Genomic DNA, 23,590 nt, shown 5'->3' on the forward strand with positions numbered 1-23,590 from the left:
GCGTGGCAGAATGTATTTTAGGAAAGCAGCAGCTAATTCTGCAGCACTGTGATGGAAAGAAGGTATTTAGCATTATCTTAGGTCTGTTTAGGAAAACGTTTTATAAGACCAGTAATTTAAATGCACATATTTTGGATATTTTTAATTAATTGGATATGAGAGAACTGAGAAATAAAATTCAATCTATGAAACCTGTATCTGGTTTGTGCCTATCAGGTCAGGCAAAATATATTTTTTTTTTATTGCCAGCTATGGTAAAGATGTGCATATTGTCCTTAGGTAAACTCCTTAAATTGTAGAAGCAAAACCACAGACTGCATCCCTTTAACAGAAAAACAGACAGATCCTAAAATGCTCCGGCTTGCACTCTCTCTGTGGATCATCCAAAGTCCTAAATCCTCAGCTCTGCAGTCATCTCTCCTGCCCAACAAACAAGTTACCAAAATTATTTAGGTATTAAAATAGGGATTGCAATTTAAAAAAGAGGTTATTTCTCTTTTAGTAAATAATTTGGATATTTTTAAAAATCAAAATCCAGATTATTGAAGTACTAATTTTCAGTTTTCTGCTGTAGAGTTTACCAGATTTGTTTTGAGTGCTTCTAAACGGTTCATTGTGATGACGCACAGTCCACAGCAATAGTGCCTTTTGAAAAGGTAAAAGCAAACAGCATTAAAGATATTTCACCATGCTTTGATATAGGTATGATTTGCTTTTCCAAATTTTTATGCTTTATTTTGCATCAAACTGTTTACTAATGTTTGTGACAGGAAAACCTCAAACCTCGTCCAAAGTACTGATTCAGTTAAAAGTGACATTTTTATGTTTTGGATGTTTTTTTTCAATGCATTGATAAAAAATATTACATTGGGAAGTAGGTGGTTTCTTAAATTTGTTATGGAGAAAAGGTGGTTGCTGCAGTTCTCAAATAGTGAGTTAATAATATTTATTTTACTCTTATTCCATTATTTAAACTGGACCAATTCACAAGATTATTCATCGTAGGTAAATGTCCATCCTTGACCACCGGACAAAATGAATGTAAAACTTTTTCATTATAACATATTTGTTCTCTAGGAAATTGGAAAAATTGGTTATTTGAATTTTTTCCAAAATCGATTTTTTTCCCCCAGCAGACAAATTTGATTAAATTAAAAATGCTTTTACAGGCATATTTATTTTAGGCATTTGTATACCTCTATACCAAAAAATATTGTGTAAATAAACTTTAATTCATTAGACAAATGTGGCATGAGAAAAAAATGTATAAATGTTTTTGTGTTTTCATTATAACATTCAAACAACTTGCTTTTTTACCCACACATTTTCTCTACAGACAACAAAGTCTTGGAAACACGGCTGTTTGCATTCCTGCCCAACTTACTTTACAGCCACTGCAGCAGAGTCCATTACTGCACATGGCATCATGGGTAAGGGTACACTTTTTGCAGCAGGATCCCCCCCTGCGGGCGCACTCCTGCAGATGAAGCCAGGAAAAGATCAGCTTTACAAACACTACAACATTCCCAGCTTGATATCAGAACATGAGGTGATGTCTGCTACTCACCACCTGAGATCCACAGTCACACTCTTCTCCTGGCTCCACAAAGCCGTTTCCGCACTCAGGAGGATCCAACAGCTAAAATAATAATAAAAAAATAAAATACATAATATGATCTATTAAATATAATATAATATTTAACAGTTGAGAAAGAGGCCCTTATTGCTGTCACCTTATTGGGTTTGTTAAAGAGGCAGCTGCCACCCCCCTGGAGCAAGAACTGGATGTACTCGTCAACACTACAGCGAGAAAACTTTCTGGGCAGATAATATCTGTGATCACAAACATAAATACGCACACGCAGACACATGAAGATTAAGATATGCACTCAAAATCAAACAGTACAATGCTTTTTGGCCAGTCAGGAATGCCAGATCCACCGTGGGTGTGTGTTCCATCACTTAGCAATCTAACACAAACGTTCCCATCTGCAGTAAGAATATATCTCAAATAATTGTATTCTTTATTGTCCCATCTGTCTGGAGGAGCTCAGTCCAAAGACAATTTGTCATTCTTAACACATGAATCTGGAGTCTCCTCTTTTAGCAACATGTATTCAAGCTTGTTCACAATTAAATACGTTAACGGGTTTCAGCATGAAGAAAGAAGATAACACACACATAGAAACTGCTTTTAAACAGGGATTTTACCCAGTGTCTTCCATTATGCATCCTACCCAGGCATCTGGGCATCTGCACTCACCTGCAAAAAAAAAAAAAATAAGAAAAAGAAAAACTTCTATTCTTTTTATGAGTAACACAAAAAAATAAAGAAAGGAATTCAAAATATATAAATATAATGAATTCCTTGACATTTAGGTCACAATTCCACAATTTTTTAGAGTTCCAAATAATAAAAGAATAATGCTATGAAACAGAAATGTTGACTTACTTGCTGAGGTCCGCGCGTTGTTCCATCTCATCCCAATGTTCTGGCCAAGGCTTTGACACAAAGTGATGGCCATTGCCCCGACACTACCATACTGAAATTTAAACAAAAAGAAACGTAAAGCAAGAAATGGATATTGCTTTGATACAATCCTACTGATAAATATTATACATTAAAATTTTTGGTGGTAGTAAAATCGTTTTAATGAAACGGATATTTTCTGACACTAATTAAGAGATTTAACCACTTATATCTTTCAGATATAAGTGGTTAAATCTGTTTGTAGTTTAGTAGTTTTCAAACACGCCTTCCACTAGGATGGTTTGGACAAAATCATGGGGTTGTCACCACCTTCTGGTGAACAAGACCCTTAACCTCAAATGGCTCCCTATGTGCTACTCATGGAGGCAGCACATTGCAGCACAAAGCAGCCGATGAATTTCTCCACTGTGGGGCTATAAAGGGATCTTTCCTTCCCTAAATAGCTAACAGTGACTTTATAGTATGATGACAAAAAAGGGAAGAGTGTTGCAATTCAAAAATCAGAGCTTTGATATGAACAGTTGCTTTATCCTCATTTTTAAGCATGTAAATATAAATACATTTTAAGTCCTTCTCAACTGACTAACGATCTGATTTGAAGTCCAGGCTTTAGCTGCCTTTACGTCACGGCGTCATAATCAAAGACATTTGCATAGTGTCTGCAGAGGAACTATTTTGAGGGGCTTTGAACAGAGAACAGACGACTTGCATGCCATCCAGCCTGTTTGGACTAATCTAAGCAGAACAGGCCTTTTCAGGAGCTTGGACCTAACAAGATGGGTAATAAAACAGTAGATCAGGAACAGGGAAACAAGAAAGGTGTCGCTTAAAAGACAGCATCTAGTAGTGATTTTGTTTCACACTGCAACATATAAAAAAAATAATTAAAACTGAATCACAAGAGGGTCAAGAATCGTTCTGTTTAGCAGAATACGTCGACACTGTGGAAGATTAGTGACTCTTAAGACATTTACAGTATATGCATGTTGTGTGTGTCCAGGGCTGGGAAATAAATCAATATTTCGATCATATCAAGATTTCACAATGGATTTAAGATAAGACTATACAATTTTTTTTAACAAGATGTTCTATTTTGTGTTGATATTATAAATTTAATTATTATTTTTTTCAGCCATTGTTTTCTTTTTTGTCAACTCTTTGTTAAATGGGCCAATGAGACATTTTGGACAATACTGTGACTCAGATGTTTTTCTATAATTACTTGATGTGAAGAAAAAACACTTTAAGATAAATATCTTAAATTGTCACTTTGCTTAAAAATATGGAAATATTATTTTTGATTTATATTGCAGAGCCCTATGGTTGTATAATTATATATGGTTTAAGCAGTGTTGGATCATCTCCAGCCATTATGCATACTGCTGTGGATGGTGGACTTAAAGAAAATGGTGACGTCTTCAGAACATGAACTGACATAAATCCAGTGGCGGTTCTAGACCAAATGTACCAGAGGGCCAGGAGGGGGCCAGTGTTGTTTTCAAGGGGGCACAGAAAAGCGTGAAATAAAAAACACGGTAAGGGATTCAAATAAATTAAGAGAGTTGCATAAAGTAAAATTTCCATTCAATTAGGTTTAATTAAAACTCTATTTCTTATTAGGTCAATATACATTCAGGATTTCGGGATTTTACATATTTTTCCCATAATTTAAGTTCAAATAACCGTTTTTTAAAATAAAATCTGAATTAGAACTGAAGAAAAGCCGATAAATTCACCTGTAAAAAGTAGAGCATTAAAAAAAAACATTTAGTAGATAAAATCTGGGATCCTATCTCAATACCACAAAAGCCCTATTATTACCTTATTGTTTTTGAATTATTAGTAAAACAGAATTTGCAAAGAAAAAAAAAGTAACAAAGTATTATGTCTTCAGTGCAGGGGCCAGAACATGAGCTACAGGGGCACTGGCCCCCGTTGGCCCCCGTCTAGAACCGCCCATGCATAAATCTGTTTACAATCCTGTTTGAATTTCTCATCTAATTAGCTGCCGCTTTTAACCCCCAATCGTTAAACGTATAAATGCTGTATTTTGCTTTTGTTACGCTAAACGCCTAAATTAACACTAAATGAACTCAGAACACTTTAGATTGCCTGAACAGGTATTTTTCTCTTACTGCTATGAGATTATATTTTCTCTTACTGTTTCCATTTGGTGTCATTTTGACTGCAAAGATATCAATGGTATAAACTGCACTTTGGATGGATATGAATGTATCCAGTTTTTTATTATTTTTTGGGTGACTGCGGCCGGATTTTCCTTATATCCATGCAAACATTTTACTGCTCCTATACAGATATCATGAAAAAAATGTAAATTTAATTACAACATGAGAATAATAACAATAACTGTTTATAGTACATGGCCTTACTTATACTGATACTAGTGACAGAATGAGGCTTTTAGTAATAGTGAGAAAAAAAGTTTATAGGGTTCATAGGCATATGATATCACCTGTGTTTAAGTTTTCAGTTTGATAAAACGACAATGTTTATGTCTGCTGATCACATCTGGTGCAAAAACTATTTTCAGATTAAAAAAGAATAAGTTAACTCTATCAGGACAGACTCTTGGTATGTATAGGTTTATTTGCAAATTAAAATATGTTTTTTTTTAACTCGTGGTATGTGACTTGGCTCCTTTGCCTTTATATAATATTACCAGCTATTTACGTGTTAAAAGGTTGTCTTTCGTCTTGAGCAAAACACGGACAACAAAATCGAAAATAAATAAAACAAATCATTCCAAGTTTTCTTGACATACTTGATCTAAAGATTTTGATTAATATTTAAAGGAAAATCTTAACTTTAAACGTGAATTGAATGACGTGCTGCAGACCCACACAAAAAATTTTTTAGAAACAGCTAATTAGAGCCAAAGTAAGAATATTAATGATTCCAAATTACATTTTTAAATATAATATTTTTTTTAAACTGCGGAGTCTTAAAATCTGCTTTTCCTAAATCATGAATATCCCAATGCCAAATATACCTCATTGATTCCTCCTCCTTTTGTTGGAGAACACACCCCTCCTGTGTAGGCGGTCCCACTGCGGCTACTGTGAAATGTACGTCCTCTGAAAATCACAGAAACAACTTTTTGAGAAAAAAATCTTTGCTCGAACCAATAAGTAAAATTCTTTAGGTTATAAATTAGTCCAATTCTCATACGAGAAAAGCTGAACAACGTCACTCTGCTCCCTGATGCTGTCCTTCCTGTACTTCATGAAGTTCTGCAGCGTAATCAGCGGGTCCTCCATCACCGGCATCAGGTTTTCTGAGGTCCAGGTTTCCATGGCTACCAAAACAATCCTGGTGTTCAGCTGCTCCTGAAAGATCTGAAGATAGTGATCGGCTTAATCATTTGTGTCCGTGGAGAGATGAACCTTCTCCAAAAGAGAAGATACATCCTGACAGGTGGTGTTTGTGGAGTAGGAGGATTGACGGTCCTCACCGTGTCTGCTGTGTTGACTACAGCTTTGGCAAAGTTTTTGGTTTGGCTGCTCGAACGACGCAGCTGCACAAACTGAAGAGAGAGAAAAGATCCACAGATGGCTTAAGAAATTGATCTGTGATGCAAACACTCCAGCCCAAAAGAATGGGAAATGGCACAGATCATCAGTGACAAAAAATAATTCCAATTTCATAAATGTAGACAGTGTTTATTTACTGTTAGCACCATTAAAGGGTTTATTTAAGCTACAGATGAATTAGCATGCATCACACTCATTAAACAGGGTGAACCAAGATGCTTGATTTAGATATAGCTGCACCAATACTAGAGCTACTCGGATTTTAATTGTCTTTACATATCAGATAAGCGACAATAAGGAAAAAAAGAATAAGACAACACTTATGCAGCGCCATGATTGTCTCTTTAACTCACCAAATCGTAATCATTTACCACCATCAGCTCAATGTATTTGGTCTCCATCTGAACAGAGGGCCTGCGGGCAAACCTTTTGGATCTCCTCAGCCCCCCAGTCACCTGCTGATCCTGATTGAGGTCTGGTTTGCTGTCGTCTTCAACACTTTCACTGCCGTCCTTCTCATTATTCTCTGTACACTCTGGAAAAACCCAGAATCAGAGCTGTAGGCAGTCATTTTTTATGGTTATTACAAGGTCTGTTGTCCACATGGATCTATTAAGGGTACAAACATAATGCTGAATAATATCTGACTTATTTTTATTTTTTGTAGGAATATAATGAAACTATTTGGCCCCTTTTTATTATTTTTTTCTTTATTTGGGAAAGACAAATGAAGAGCCATTCAGTCGCAAAAGGTTAGGGTAAAGGTAAAAGACTTAAAAGCTAAAAGACTTCAACCCCAGACAGGCACATTGGTGTTGCTCACCTAGACAGTGCTGGGAAAGTCTGATATCAGGCATCCTGCGGATTAAATGAGCTCCATCCTCCTAAAGAAGAACAGTTACATATTAGAGACAGATACCTCAATCATTTCCAGTTTAGAGTTAAAAGACTCTTACCTAAAAAACAACTCAAAACTTTCCTTTAAGAAGGGTCAGGTAGGGAAAGGAAAAGCAGCCAGACTTTACCAAAAAGGAATCTCTGCTTTTTATCTCTTTAAATTTCTCTTCCACATCGCTGAGATTTAAACAATCTTCATCTAAAATAAGAGTTTAGATCGTGCATTTGCTTTTGTTGAGCTAAAAAGCCTGCCGTGCAAATGTTAAGATATGCAAACCGTTTTACTTAAGTCCATTAAAATGAGCAGTTGGCGTGTTCAACAAGCAGTTAAAGCATTATGAGCATTCTTATCTATATCTATCTATAGTGGACTTTACAGGCAACCAAACTCTTAAGTTTTACAAACAAAAGAAAAAAGATAAATAATGAAAATGAATAGTTTTAAATATAACAAATGAAATTTTAAACACTAGAAAGTTGTCTTTGTCTGTTGATTATATAAACTATGACCGTACTTTCTGTTTTGTTGAAATGAGGGAGAAAAAATCCCTTTTGCAAAAAGGAATGCAGAATTTCCAACCCCTTCATGTCTCTTTGCAGGCTCTTTTAAAATACTAGTTTTTTAAAATAAACCTGCCACAATATTTAATTTCATTTTTTTCTCGCTGATTTAATTATATAAATATTGGCTGCTGTCCCACTGCATTAGTTTGTGCCACCCTGCTTAAACATATTTTATTTATTAAAATAATTCTTTATGGAAGTAAATCTGTGTTGCTGGGATTTTAATTAAAAATGGCACTGAAATTTAAATGTTGTATGTTTGTACTTACTGTTTCAGTGTTAAAATATATTCAGAACACATTTTTGACCTAAAAAAAAAAATCATTGTCATTATTTCTACACAGTTGAAATTGTATTAGTTATTTTCTCTTCAAGCTAAAAATTCACATTACTATTTCAAAGTGATTACATTTTCAATACTTATTTTTCAGTTTAATTTTTGAGTGTTAAAAAAAATCTTAATATAACAAAATTCAACCTTTCAAAATTTAAACTCAATATTTTCAGCCTCCTGAGATTCAACTGGCTGTATTTCACTGGATACGTAATGTAACGGGATTGGCTGGGTGTTGGACGCCACAATCCATTGCTAATGTCTGTGACCTGAAGTAACCCTTCCCTTTTTACACTGAATTTAGACGCCGAATGTCAGACAGTGAAATAGAGCCAGTTGAATCTCAGGAGGCTGAAAATATTGAGTTTGAATTTTGAAAGGTTGAATTTTTTTATATGCAGATTTTTTTAACACTCAAAAATTAAACTGAAAAATACGTATTGACAATGTAATCACTTTGAAATAGTAATGTGAATTTTTAGCTTGAACAGAAAATAACAAATTAAATTCAACTTTGTAGAAATAATGACAATGAACTTCTTTTTAGATCAAAAATATTTTCTGAAAATATTTTAACACTGAAACAGTAAGTACAAACATACAACATTTAAATTTCAGTAGCATTTTTAATTCAAATCCCAGCGACACAGATTTACTTCCATAATTCTTCTATTGTCATTTCTGACCGTCCAGATATTTATTTACATGTGCAATGAATCTCATTACATCCTATAGCATTGTACCCTTCCCATCTTTTTTTACAATAATGAGCACAGAGATATTTTTGCGAGTGAGTTTGCACCTGACTTTCAAAAGTACTGAAAATATGCAAAAACTGCTAAAGTTGAGTTTTACTTTGAGAAAATATAGAATTTGTTTGTGCAAAATAATAGATTTGCATATCCCTCCCCCACAAATGTAATCAGTTTTAGTCAATACATTATGATCTGTATATTTATGGAGGCACACAAGCAAAAAAAGGTTTGCATGCACTGTTTGCACACCTTTTTTGAAAATGTACTTTAAATATGCTAACATGTTAACACCTGTTTTTAGAACGCACAAACTTGCTGAAGATCATGCCTTATGTCCAAAATACTATGTGGTTCTTTTCAACACATGGTCTGTAATACAGTCATTTCTAAAGCTCAGAATGCAAACCAGCAATAGTGAGGTTGCAAGATCCAATGATAACTCTAACCTGCAAAATATTTTTTGTGCTGCAATAAATGAAGCAGTGAAAAAAAAGTTTTTCTAAGCAACAGATATAATTAAAATACAATATAATCTAAAACTCTTTAACTGTTCATTTGAAAAGTTTGGGAACATCTGGTTTATAGATGAATAGACTTTATCTTTATTGATCCCTGTTGAATTTAGTCTAGTATACCTTTAGGTAAAAGTTTACCTCATTGCTTGCATTGTGAACAGGCTCAATTCCATAAGAGTAGAAACCATCAGAGAACATGCCACTGCAAAGCAACAGCATGATGAATTAGTGGATGCAGGAAGGGAAATAATGAAAAGCAGAAGAAAAAAATGCAGAGGGAAGCAAGATTTGGACAAATGAAACAATGGTGCTCACCACAGGCCGTGACACGTAGAGACAGCTGCCCAGGAGTCTGGTAAACCTCTTAGCCTTCCCTGGTAGTAGCAGTGCTCTCCTCCCTGTAATAACAAAAGAAATACTTCAACAAATACCTGTGTTGACAGACCCTGGGCTTTACATAGCTGCTTTTACACTTCATTAGACACCACCACTCTTCATGTCCCCCACCATCACAGTTACAACGCAGTTGGTGACCTACTTGAGTTTACTCCACACTCTTGAGCTCCATTCACAATAAGGGTGGAGGTGGAGGCAAAGCACGCTCAAGGATCTCTTCAATAAATCAACACTCATGTCGCCAGCACTGTTTTGATTTAAGAATGAAGTGTAGAGTAAGTAGGCTGAAACTCAAGGACGCTACTATCTGCTCACGCTTTCTTGGCAAGACTGCAGCTATGGGGAAGAAGTAGCAGGAAAGGAGAGAAATGTTGCTTCACCTGAACCAAACTGAGCTCAGCGGGGCGAGTCTCAACCTCACAGCGGCTCAGACTGAAAGGAAGGCACAGGTTGGCGTGCCCTGAAAGCATGGCGCCTGGCACGTCCAGCCCGCAGCAGCATCGACACGTGAGGCCTACATCCAGCTGAGCAACAATCTGGTCTGACTGTAGGTCTCCGCTCCCAGCACTGCATGCCTCTACCTCCCTCCCACCACCCAGAGCTACACCGACTGCCTGCAAATACACATCTACATGGTCACACTGCCAAATACATCATGCTTTTGTTTGAACTGGCATTTTACTCCCTTCTCTCGTCTTTCTCCACATCCTCTTGCTACAGCTCTGCTCTTCCCTCCCTCCTTGTCTTCTTTCATTCTCTTGGCTGCCAAGAACTTAATGATGCTGCTGAGCTAACTGGTTGCTGTGGCAACAAGGCTGTGATTGGTCAGAGGGACTGAAGGAGAGTTTGGAGCGACTGTGGGTGGGTACATGTAGTGCTGAAAGGGTGGATGGGTGGGTGGGTGCTTGAGGGGCAGTAAGAGGTACAATTGTCAAAAAAAAAAAAAATTGTAAATATAAATGTCCACCATCCCTCCTCGCGAGAAGAATAAAGCCATATTCCATCTTCCAACACTATGGTGAAGTTTTCAGCAGTGTAACCCTGCTATGTGTAGGTATGTAACACTACGTCTTTTTGTCCTGAGCGTCTTAGAAAGGCCACAGCAGACTGACAGGTACGCTCTCATATGTGCAGACCAGTAACATTCCTGATCCTGTTGTTGCATAGCAGTCTACTTTAAAGCAGAAAGCACATAATGCACGTTCTATAAATAGACAAACCAACTGGAAGGCATCAAACAGCACAATGGTAAATCTAAAAATTCACATTAAAAGAGAAATCCAAGCAACAAGCATCACTGATTTTAAATTTAGAATAATTACATATTTATAGATCTATTTTTCCATAGCAACATTGAATAAGACTGGAAAAAATGACACTTATTTGATTTACTATGAGAAAAAGTACGTACATGTGACAAATTAACTTGTGTTTAATTTAAAAAGCTGTTTTTATTGTTTTGGAAGATACAGTATGTATATTAACCTGGCCATTTGTGGAGGAACTAATCCACCACTAAATCTAACAATTTATTGTGTCACCTTTAGTGTCAACTAGCGATGTCCAGATACAACCTTTTCATTTTTTATATACGATACTGATATCGCAGCTTTGAGAACTGACTGATACCGATACTGACCCGACTAGATCTCAGCATGAGTCATACATACATTTATTAATTATTTTATAGTGTGGAATGATAGAAAAATAAAATTTTCAAAAACAAAGAACTATAATTAACATCAGATATGAGAAAAACTGATTTCCTATTCACCAAAGAGTTACATAAACTTAAAAAAAAGAAGCCAGGACGTTCTGTGTGTTTTCTAAATTAGTAGATTTATGAGGCAGGAATCATATATTCCAATATTCACTTTTTGGCAGATATCAGACTGATTTACAATATTAGAATTGAATTGGGAAAGCACTTGTGTCAACAACTGCAAGCAAGTTTAATGGTGACTGTTGAGTTTTATACATGACTGTGGAGAAGCTTTGATCCATTCTTCTTTGCAGAATTATTCAAGTTCAGCCCCACTGGAAGATTTCTGAAAGGTTTACTAATAGTCAGGACACTGCTTCTCTATCAGATAAAGTCTGGATTTGACTAGGCCACTTTAAAATCTACATTTATTTTCTTAAAATGAGGCTGTGGTGTGCTTTGGACTTCTGTCTCCCTGCATAAGTGAAGCATACAGTAGCTTAACGCTTAACTCATCCTGATTCAAAGGCATAAACTCGCCCCAAGACACATTTTGACAAATCCAGCCCTGATGGTTAGGGTGAAATGAGAGAATAAACAGTGGGAGGTTGGGGATGGTATCAAAACGACTCCAGGGCCAATTGGACCGATAAGCTTCAGCCTTATGCATCCTCTTAATGGTGAAGTTAAAGACAGCGAAATTATATTTTAACAAGCCAAATCTGTCAGCGTTTTTTCAGAGCACTCCTCAATCCATTATGTGAAAATTAAAAGAGTTTGGCACAACTTCAGACTTACTGAAAGAGGAATGTCAACCCAACTGAGCAGTTGAGAGAATACTATCCATAGAAGCACTCAATAAGCCGACAGCAACTCTGGATGAGCTGCAGTTGATGCAAAGCTCAAGTAGAAGAACCTGGGCTCAAGAAGGACTATTGACGGGATAACTAAAGGTCATGCCCTCAACAGATCTGTCCACCTTGCTAACAATTAAAACATCTTAGTTGGTTAGGTGGCATATAAACTTAAAACATGTGGGCCTTTGTGCAACACAATATTTGTTAATGCAGCTAATAGACAAATTAAATAAAAATAGGACACTAGTGACCTGTCCAAATAGATTCTGGAGTGGCTGGTGATCTTCTAGCAGGACAACAGACTTTAGCATACAAGGAGAGCTACAACAGCAAACCTTAGATATTTGTCTATTAGAATGGTCAGATCCAAGTAGAGACAGAAATCTGCCAAGCAATCTGTGGCAACAGCCAAAAGCTGCTGTGCAGAAAAGAAATAAATGTGCAGAAATTATATAAATGTGCAAAGTTGGTAGTGACACAGCCCAAAATGCATGGCAGTGAAAGTGCTTTAACAAAATAACAACTTAGAAGGGAAGAATACTGACAAAAAAACTCTACAGCACCCTGCACAGGATCAGTTCAGTTTCCTAAAACCTTGTAATTGACATCCAGGAAAACAAAACTAGAGATTTCCTCTTTAATAAAAAGAGGTTTTTAGAAAAGAACAGTGCAGCAACTCTGATAAAACAAGGAAATTTTATATCATAAGCTAGAGGAAAGCCCCATTATTAACAGTGATGTTAGCACAGATTTAAAAAAAAATTAACTCTTACCATAGACTGCAAGGGTTTGCCATTGTAGTTAAAGTGCCTCTCCACATAATCTGAAGACAGCAGGTGACTGAAGGCAGAGGAGAGATAAACATTATTATCTGTAGCAAGATCAGAAAAATGTAATCTGGGATATCTTACACTAAAGGTTCTCCCTTCAAATGTATTCCACACAGGATTACTAGACCTATTAGCATGTTTTGCTATTAAAATGAGTGTGTGTGCCTGTAAGAGTGCCACATTGGTATTCCCCATCTTGTCGTGTAACATAATAGAGGCGCTAAGTGCATTTGTGCATGAGCAGAGAAAATGCTAATGAGAACAGATGCAGCAGATCATGAGTGCTCACTAATACGAGGAAAGATGGAATAAAAACGAATCTGATGATACTAACTGGTTTAGTTCTAGGTCAAGAGTGAAGGTGTGTCCGAAGGCTTCGACTTGAAAACAGCTCAGGGCCAGGTGGACAGGCTGAGGACAGAATCAGATAAATATAACTCAGACAGATGGCGATAAAAAACATTGCGGTCAAGTGTGTCACTTAGTTAAAGCTATACTTATTCTGTCATGAATAATTCAACGGGATCAATACGCCTTAAAAGCATCTCAGGTGCTGATAAATCACAAAGACTGATAAAGGACTTATTGATTGACATAGGCTGTTTGATATTTGCTGCAGCTTTGTGAGGTGAATGATAGAGGGGGCTTGACAGAAGGGAAGGAAGTGAGGAAGACAGAACTACATGTTGATTGTCTATAATCAGTCAAGCTGTGCCGATGTCCCCAGTGGATGGCTGCCAGCTTCCTGGAAGTGAGGAGACAGTAGGGCCGAAATAGACAGAGAGATCTACTACCGACTAAGCAGTTCTGACTGTGCCAACCTGGCTTTGATTTCCGTCTAGAGGAACAGGGTCCCAGTGAATCATTGGGCTTTTACGATGAAATTCATCACTGTCCACAAATCATTCCCTTCAGTGAGTACATATTTCTCACCACTGTCTTGGAGAGCCTGAAGTATTGCACACGTTCTGTTATCATCACGATAGAGTAACATTGCTCCACACTCTCATCTAGAGTGAATCTCTGACAGTGTTGTCTGACAGGACAGTTCAATCATTTCGCCCATTTTTGGTCATCACTTTATTGCTTTTATCGGAAAAACACGATTTATAAGTGGATGAAGTTTTAGATGTTCAGAAAGTGTTTCTTGTCCAGGCATTGCTAGGGCATCTCATCATAATAAATGTTATTTGTAAAGGTATGGATCAATTACAAAAGATTTCAGGGTTTTGTTTCGTCAGTCTTTATGTGAAAACAGTTTAAATGCTGGCAATCAGCTGATCTCTTCTGGATCTCAGAACTCTACATACCCAAATTAAAATACTGCCGTTTGTCTATTTAAAATTAGAACAAGATGCAACTTTTTTCATATTCAATGGGACAAATTTCCTGCAAAATTCAAATGTAAAAACAAACAAATATAAGACGGAATGAACACACAGTGACCACACCCTTAAAACTTATACAGGAGCCGCCTCCACCTCCTGAGGAGACTCAGATCTTTTGGAGTGTGCAGGCCAAGGGCGTAGGTTTGATCTCAACTTTGGTAGGGACACTATTGGTCTTAAGTTGAATTGTTCTGATGTCATTGGTCCTACTCATTATGCATGCTCCTATTTTTTTAATGCTTGATGTGAGCATCAGGGCACATTTCATTTAAAGAGAAAACAGCATTTTTTGCTACATTTATACAAACTTTATAAGCACTACACACACAATATGCTGTTTATCAATGTTTGAAGCATCAGTGGCTCAGAATAATGTAAAATTGGGACAACTTAACACTTTGAAAAGAGTAACATTTGAACTTACCACTGACTAAGACAGAAGATAAATATGTGCCTTTTAACCAAAAATAGACTAAATATGTCTGTTGTTTATGTATTTATCGGGTGTTTTCTTTTGAAGAAATAGAATTGTGCAGCGGCAAACAGAGGTAAAACCCACTCTTATTTTTATTTTTTATCTGATATGCTGATATTCTCTGTATTGTAAAACAAAGCAAAATAACATATTCAAGGGACTGCAAATAGATTTATTGTATTTTCGTGGATGCGGGAACTATAAGAGGAACTGACACTGAGAATTTAAAATATTAACTTCAATATACAAGTTGCGAGAAAAGAAGCCCCTGCTGCAACAACACTGTATTGTAAATTATAAACATGTTATTCACATGGAATTATTGGTAGGGACAAGTAGGTCGGGCCAAAAGTTTGATAGGGACATATCCCTATGGTCCCTATGCAAACCGACGCCCATGGTGCAGGCCCTTGCTTAAAACCTTCTGACTCTGTGGGGCTATCAGCCCTCCTCCACGCTGTTGTCTGCTGGGCTCCTGGCAACCGGGGGGAGAAAGAAAGAACTGAACAAACAGGTGAGAAAGGCTGTTTCTGTCCAAGGCGGCACTCTAGACTCAGTGGAGGAATTGGCTCAGAGGAGGATGCTGCCCAAGCTTACATGCATCATGGACATCACCTTCCACCCTCTGCACCAGACTGTAGAGGAGCTGAGCAGCTCCTTTAGTGAAAAACTTTTAAACCCTGTTTGTAGACAGGAGCGCTACCGCAGGTCATTCATCCCTGCTGCCACCAGACTCTAAAATGCTACACTATAACAGCAATAACCTGAGCAATGTATGATGTCCAATTTACCATTTGATACCGTGTGCAATAACTGTCTCTATGTATTTGATACCCATTGCAATAACTATACATATAAATATATATATGTATCCATCTATATAAATACCCATATAAACTCCCCATGCAATGACACGGTATAGTGATCCTACTATAAAAAAAATTTACTGTATATACTGTAGATATCCCATGCAGCTTTTTCCTCCTTTGGCACCTTCTTCTTCTTTGACTATTTGAATTGATGTAACAAGCAGAGATGGCAAAAGTACTCACTTTCCGTACTTGAGTAAAAGTACAGATAATTGTGTTAAATACTTTGGTAAAAGTGGAAGTACTGATTAAACTTCTTTAGTCAAGTAAAAGTAACAAAGTACAGGCTTGTAAATTTACTTAAAGTATAAAAGTAAAAGTAGAAACCACTTTTTTCATGCCGTTGCCTACATTTTAAATGGATGTCTGCCAATAGGACTAGATCTCTGTTGTGTTCATTTTTAATCATCTCGTCGTCCATGCTACTATGCTAACGCCACCGCCACCAAGCTGCAATGATTTGAATACCGCCAAATCTGTCGATTCATCTTGTAGTGGTGCGTCAAATGCAACATAGATTTCCATCCAATTAGATTGAATTTGGTATTGATGACGTGAAAAATAATAACAGTAACTCCATTAAAATGATTCAAAACTAAAGTAACGAGCCAATTTTTTAAAATGTAAGGAGTAGAAAGTACAGATATTTGTGTAAAAATGTAAGGAGTAGAAGTAAAAAGTCGCCATAAAAATAAGTAGTAAAGTAAAGTAAAAATATCAGAAAAATCTACTTGAGTACAGTAACGAAGTATTTGTACTTCGTTACTTCCCATCTCTGGTAACAAGTAAATGTCTCCACTGTGAGATCAATAAAGTCAATCAATCAATCTATACTTTGTTTTGATTTAATCTCAATATTAAGTCTTGTTTATTTGCCGTTTATCAGCATCTTTACCAAACAAGAGTTAACCAAATCTTACGTACTGTGAGGACATATCTTGTCCAAATGCTTCTACAGGTGACATAACATCCTTTCTTTTCAGGGTTTGTTTGGAGGTTTTTGTGAGGACCCAAATGCAGAGGCTGAGAGGCAGGGGTGAGTTCTTTGATGATTGAATGGGATAACAAAGGTAACAAAAACAGGTATCCAATAATCCAACATAAAAATTAAACACTAACCAGAACATTGGAGACATCAGGGGAAAACTATCACAAGGAGCCAGGGTGAGGCAAAGTAAGACGAGGAACCAGCACTGGGGGACTGCAGTGGGAGTGTATTTATGGCTGATTGAACAAAGGATGGACTAACGAGCTGATAAAGAGCAGGTGTGATCAGAGCTGACGAGGAAGCCAAGGGAAAAGGAAACACAAGGGGGCAACAGAGGACAAGGAAAGAAAAACCTAAGAAATTTAAATAAATCCAGAACACACCAATACAACTAGAAAACAAAGAAAAACCTGGATAAACATGAAACTGAAAACTTAGAGAAAACCAACAGAACCAAGATTGTTACTTTTCTATCAAATTCAGCTCTGGACTTGCACTTCCAGAGCTCTACATTTTCTCCCATAATGTTTTGCATTTGTGGAAACAGATGTCCTTAGCTGACTTTAAGTGATACTTAAAAAAAATGTATTATCTCAGAGACAACTGATGGGTTTTGACCTACTTTGGTAACAAAAAAGCAGGGTCCAAAAGCAATCCCAAAGCACTATGCTGCTGCCACCTAGATTCACTAAGCATGGTTCTATTTTGCCGGAGGTCAGGCCCATAGGAACTCTCTGTCCCCCCAAAAACCATCCCCTTTAAACATGTTTAAGATCAGACATTGATTTTTTTTTTTACCCTAAACTTTAAGGTTATTTAATCAGACAACAAAACACTGTCCTACAAGGTTTTGCTATATTTATGGTGGCCTGGATGTTTTCTTTGGAAGTAAATGGTGAAAGGTGAGAGCAGCAGAGGGTGCCAAAAAACTTTTTTTTGCAGCATGTGCTATAGGTGGATTTATAAAAGAATGAGGACGACACGTGACCCAGCAGTAAGACTGAGGTCAGAGAAGCTAACAAGCAGATAAAGGAACGAGACGTTAGCACTTGTAGAAAACGCAATGTCAAAAATAACCATCTCATTTTTTGTCACATAAGGTCAATTTTACTCAAGTATTATGTTAAAATGATTTTAAAATGCATAAAAATGATAGATTTTTTGCACCAATGTGATACACATCTTGGCTGCCATTGGTGGCAGTTGTGCAATTTAAGTTAATTTCATGGATTTAATTTACAAAGATAAAAATTAAAAATAAATCCACTATGTGTTGGGAGAAAAACACCATGTGTTTGTTTTTGTTAACTTAGATGGTCTCAGCATACAGCTTATAAAAATCCAGAATTTCAGTCGATTAATCTTTTACATAATTTGAATATTAGAAAGTATGTAGGCTACTACTTTAAAGCATGTCCAAGTATTGCTCACTTTATGCATGTGGTATTGTCTAGGTCTCGTTTTGTAAGACGTACTGCATCAATGCAAACACGGCTCATAACCACTTATACAAAAGATATCCCCAATAAACTTGCAAATATGAGCTAACTTTAAGCTTCCTCAGGTCTTTCTTAAATCCCTTGTGGAGACAGTGATATACCACACAGCTAAAATGACCTGTGGAGTAGCACTATGCCTAAAATCTTGTCTGAAGTTTTCCCACACTCAATTAGAGATTATTCATTAAAGCGATCCTGTCATTGGCCGAGAGACTCCTTGAACATCCATCCATCCATTTTCTTACACGCTTATCCCAAGTGGAGTCACGAGGGGTGCTGGTCAAGCTGTCTACGGGCGAGAGGCAGGGTACACCCTGGACAGGTCGCCAGTCCATCGCAGGGCAACACAGACACATATACAACCATTCACATACACACTCACACCTAAGGGGACTTTAGAGAAGCCAATTAACCTAACAGTCATGTTTTTGGACTGTGGGAGGAAGCCAGAGTACCCGGAGAAAACCCACACACGCTCAGGGAGAACATGCAAACTCCATGCAGAAAGACCCCGGGCCAGGAAACCAACCCAGAACCTTCTTGCTGCAAGGCAGCAGTGCTACACACTGCTCCACTGAACAATCCTCGAACATAAATGAGAAATCATATTTTGTTATTCTTCTGTTTGGTAGTGATTTTGTAATCTTGATTAAACTAGTGACCCCTGCAGCTAGCTGGTAGCACAAACCATACATCTTCACCCCATCACTCCAGCTTGCCGCTTTACATGTCAGCCAATTGGGGATCATATCTACCTTACAGTACTTATCCAGTTAGGGGCAATTTGACTTCTGTTTCCCATCACTGCATCAGCTCTTTCAATACAAATAAGAGAAAAACAAAAAGATGCCTTTATCTCCCCTTGAAGTGTGAAAGGGTTTCTACTGAACTGTTAAGGAAACCCCTGTACATGTAATTGTGACCTTTAGCTTTTCTGCTTTGCTGGGTCTAGTATCTCACATCCTCTTTTTGACATAAAATACTCCACATATATATTCAGTGGAGGTTTGTGTCGGTCAGTTTGAAGCCCATTTAGGTAAATTAATTCCAACACCATTTGTGGTAATTTTGGTAGCACCTCGTCCTGTTAGAAATTAAATCAAGATCTCAGTAAAGTTTTTCATCATAAAGGGTTCTAAGATTTATTGGAACCCAGCTCTTGCTGAGAACTTAAACTGTACCTTAAGTCACTTTGATTCTGTTTCTCTACATTCATCCTTCAGGTCTCAGACTATGATTTCAAATAAAGAAGAATACTTTAACCTGTCAAATAGGACTTTAAATGAATGAGCGTGAACAAGCATCCCAGTCCCCTTTTTCTCCATATTGATTGCTTGTGCACCAAGCTCTTTCACAGATTTTTACCACTTACATGTTGACAATATGCTTGGAAGAAGTACCTTTATAAACAAACAGCTTTTTTTGCTTTTTCAGAAGTAACTAAACTTATTAAACTAATATTAAACTTACTAAAACTATTTCCTGTCAGTGATATTCCCCAAAATATGACCACCAAAAGTCTGTATCAAAAAATATGTTAATTGTTATATGCAGCATTATTATCTTCAAAGAAACGAACTGTTACATTTTAATTACCTTTCAGCTATATTAATTGAAATTAAGAAATATAAAATGCTGAAATATGTAGAAAAAAAATACTGTGTGGGTTATTTTTTAGTTTGATTTACTGAAATTAACTTTCAATGATATGATTTGCCCAGAGGACACCTCAATTTACCATATTTTTCTGAAAAAATTTATATCCTGACATTGTTTAGTGTAACTATATGTAGCTCATAGAGAAAATCGGCAATGTTTAGATAATGATGAAAAACTCATGCCTTCGGAAAGCTTTTAATAAGTCTAAGCAATGTGTTTATGTCACTGAATTGTTCTAATTTTTGGTACTTAGTTTATTTCCTTAATGCCATATTGCTTCAAGATATTCATCTTAGAAAATGGAAAGTTTATATAAATATAACCAGCTTATATTTGACATCACAAAAAACAGAAAAGGGTTCAGATCATCTTCAAACCCTGCTACGTCTAAATATATCAGTGCGCAATCATCTTCAATGTTCCCAAACATAAAACGCAGCATTTCCTGGAAACTAATTACCCGTTGTTTTGAACTGGGATTATTTTTGTTAACCGGATGTTTTCATTTATTAGTGCTGTCGAGGAACTGTAACTTTGTTTTTGTTTTTTTTGTGGCTCTTTCTCTGTTGGATAGAAAAAATCTGAAAACATGAACAAAATAGGGAGTGTTTGAATCCTCCTGCACCATGCAGCACTTCTCAACAGGAGTGTTTCATATTTGATGAGGGCATATTTCCACACACCACTGAATAATAAAAAAGGCAGGGAGGGGCTCAGCACGGTAATGAACGTGACGTCTGAATATTTAATTAAGGGTCATGTGGAGACCCTTAGACATAGATATATAGATATATATCTAAGTCTATACATATATATATACCATATATAGTCTGTCTTCATTCAGTCTAAGAGAGTTTCTGTTATAGATGGTGTGCAGCAACAGGGTTAAAACTGAAAAAAGTGAATCCAGTACATTCAGTCCATCTGGGATGCTTTTGTTTTAATGAGATCCAGTTCTAATTTAGTAGGAAGCTTCCTTGTCAAGCATACTTGGGTATCCCTGGTTTCTAAATTAACCCTGCAGGCTGAGAAACGGCAGAACGAATATAGAAGACAATGAATCTGAGAGGTGACTTACCAAGCTGCCCCCACTGCTATTCTTTACCCTGGTATCCAAGAAGCCATGAGCCATTTCCTCCTCTGACTTGATCTGCTGCACCAGGCGTTTGGGATAGGTGATCTCAGTGTCCCCATTATCCTGCTGGCCTGAGGGGGCAAACCAGTCCCACAAACCTCCACCTGCACCTGGAAAAGAACATCAGATCCCAAAAACATGTCCCGATGTTCCTAATAAGCATAAAGCATATTCTTTATAAGTGATGACCTAATTTAGCACACTGTGTGCTTAATGGCTGCTATTTTAAGACATTTATAGCATACAAAAAGTGTTTTAATGGATGTGGATAATGCAACTCATTGGTGAGGGCGACTCTCATAAAAACATAGGGCCTGTTTGAATGTAAAAGATGGTTATCAGACAGCAAATTATTTGTGCTTTCATATTTTAAGTGTAGGAAACAACTTGAGGTGATGTGTTTTATAGCAGGTGGAGAAATATGTTGATGCAGCAAATCTAGGGGGTGGTCAGTGAGCTATTTCAGCAACAGTAAAATCCCGGGCTAGAAAAGAAAGTCATGCTCAATGGCAAAAAAAAAATAAAAAATATGCAAAGGTAATGCAAAGGGTGCTCCCCCTCTCAACCCCCCCTCCCATCTCACCTCCCTCTCGCTTACCTGCCACCGCAAGCCTCTCGCCCACTGCACCAAAGACCATGAAGCACCACACCACCAGCATGATCTTCACATATTCCCCCTGATTACCGCATTGAGAACCCCGCCAAACTTCAACAACCCCCCGGCAGGTGGAGAGGAGGACAAAGATCCAAAAACGCACAGCAGAGATGATGGCGAGGATCCAAAGTTAATCTGCTAAACATCTGATGATGCGCGTCCTCTCATCTCTCCCTCCTCTCTACCTCTCGCCCTCTCAGCTCCGACCAGCGCCGCAACGGAAAGTCAGAATTTGCATATCAAAAAGAAGAACCATGAATCGATCCGGGCCTACAGACTGATCGGTGATGGGATCGGCGAGGAAGGAGAGAGCGCGCATCGCGGACGCATCGCTCCGCAGCGCTGCAAGGATGCGTAGTAGGCTCTGGGTGTAAGGCAGGAGCTGTGTATGTGTGTGTGCGGTATGCGGAAACGGAGGGATGGGAAAGCGAGCGGGTCTGCGGCGAGGAGGACACGTGGGGCCGCGGTACCCTCCCTCATCCCGCGCAGCCTCCTCCTCCCGTTGCCATGCAGCGCTGCGCAGGAAGAGGATGCGGCAGTCCGTCGGATGAAGAGCACGCCCGGCCGAAACAGAAGGAAGGAGATCAGCGAATGACAGGTTGATTCCGTTTGTCAGTGCGAGGCTATAAGCAGGAGGGGGAAAAGATATTTAATCTGCGCTTTGGAAAAGGTTTCAGGTCTGCAGAGGATTAAGGTGTGTCCTGTCAGCCAAAAACAACCCTGACTCATTGCTGTCACTTTGTTTCTTTGTTAACAGGCTGATTTGATGACAGCTGATTTTACTTTTTCCTACCAATATTACATAAAATTTTCTTTTCTTTAACATAAATGATCAAAGCTGCACACAAATATAAGGAGGATGGCTGACAGTTGGTTACATAGTCACCAGTACCTTCAACATGAACAGAGTGAGGCCCAAAATGTCAAAGGAGCCTGCTGTTCACAGAGAATTACATCCAAACTTAATGGAAAGTATGTTGTAAGTAAAAAGAAGAGCACCCACGAGCGGATTCTGTTCCTGGACTTCAGTTTTGCTTTAAACACCATCATCCCACAGCATCTGATGGGCAAACTGGAACAGCTGGGCTTCAATACACCCCTCTGCAACTGGCTGCTTGACAGAACGCCTCTGATGTCATCATCCTAAGCACAGGCTCCCCTCAGGGCTGCGTCCTGACCCCCCTGCTGTTCACCCTGATGACATATGACTGCGTCCCCAGGTTCACCAACAATCACATGGTGATTGAAGCCACGGTGGTGGGCCTCATCGGAGACGACAACGACCAGAACTACAGAGAGGAGGTGGAGCAGCTGGTGGACTGGTGCAAAGATAACAGCCTGATCCTGAATGCGGAGAAGACGAAGGAGATCATCTTGGACTTCTGGAAGAACCGTCCTAACCACGCTCCACTGGTCATCAACAGCTCAGCTGTAGAGGTGGTCAACAGCACCAAATTCCTGGGGGTGAACATCACAGACACCCTCACCTGGAATGTAAAAAACACCACCTCACTGGTCAAAAGGGCGCAGAAGCACATGTACTTCCTGCAAAGGATGAGGAGACCTGCCCTCATCCATCCTCACCACCTTCTACAGAAGCACCATAGAGAGCGTTCTGACCAGCTGTCTCACTGTGTGGTGTGGAGGCTGCAGCGCCTGAGACTGGAAGAAGGTGAGAAGAGTTGTGAAACAGCAGAGAAGATCATCAGGGCTCCTCTTCCCTCCATTAAAGACATTTCATCAAAGCGCTGCAAGTTTCGGGCTTGTAACATCATAATTGACCCCCCACCATGGACTGTTCTCCATGCTGCCCTCTGAAAAGACACTTCGAAGCATCCGATGCAGGACCAGCAGATTCCAGAACAGTTTCTTCCCCACAGCCATTAGGCTGCTTATTGTCATGTAAAATGGGTTATTTTATTGTATTTCATTGTATCTATTTTATTTTAATGTTTAAAAAAACTAAACTGAAATGTAAGAACTGTAAATATACAGTCATATGTTTATATTACTGTTTTATGTATTTTCAA

The 23,590-nt window shown here is 38.1% G+C and overlaps 1 protein-coding gene across 5 annotated transcripts in view; it reads right to left on the reverse strand.

The window, feature by feature from the left end:
• The window catches only part of LOC107097142 (disintegrin and metalloproteinase domain-containing protein 11-like), a 28,597-nt gene extending 5,725 nt beyond the window's left edge, over positions 1-22,872 (reverse strand). For 2 of the 5 annotated variants that reach the window (XR_001481822.1, XM_015394179.1), the window contains exons 1-16: positions 21,504-22,871; positions 20,849-21,015; positions 13,227-13,303; positions 12,836-12,902; positions 9,423-9,505; positions 9,246-9,309; positions 6,866-6,926; positions 6,396-6,577; positions 5,964-6,035; positions 5,681-5,847; positions 5,502-5,586; positions 2,453-2,543; positions 2,212-2,263; positions 1,734-1,833; positions 1,568-1,639; positions 1,385-1,477 (exon numbers count right to left, since the gene is read on the reverse strand). Coding sequence is in view for 4 of the 5 variants with exons in the window: in XM_015394179.1 (XP_015249665.1) it covers positions 1,385-1,477; positions 1,568-1,639; positions 1,734-1,833; positions 2,212-2,263; positions 2,453-2,543; positions 5,502-5,586; positions 5,681-5,847; positions 5,964-6,035; positions 6,396-6,577; positions 6,866-6,926; positions 9,246-9,309; positions 9,423-9,505; positions 12,836-12,902; positions 13,227-13,303; positions 20,849-21,015; positions 21,504-21,564 (1,494 nt within the window). In the remaining variant the exon portion in view is untranslated. Of the gene's footprint in view, positions 1-1,384; positions 1,478-1,567; positions 1,640-1,733; positions 1,834-2,211; positions 2,264-2,452; positions 2,544-5,501; positions 5,587-5,680; positions 5,848-5,963; positions 6,036-6,395; positions 6,578-6,865; positions 6,927-9,245; positions 9,310-9,422; positions 9,506-9,645; positions 10,202-12,835; positions 12,903-13,226; positions 13,304-20,848; positions 21,016-21,503 lie in introns of those variants that run through there. The other 3 variants (XM_015394172.1, XM_015394192.1, XM_015394198.1) reach the window with 3 other exon arrangements.
• Positions 22,873-23,590: the final 718 nt, after the last annotated feature.

This window comes from Cyprinodon variegatus, unplaced genomic scaffold, assembly GCF_000732505.1.
Source record: "Cyprinodon variegatus isolate N-32 unplaced genomic scaffold, C_variegatus-1.0 Scaffold24, whole genome shotgun sequence".
Lineage (NCBI taxonomy): Eukaryota > Metazoa > Chordata > Actinopteri > Cyprinodontiformes > Cyprinodontidae > Cyprinodon > Cyprinodon variegatus.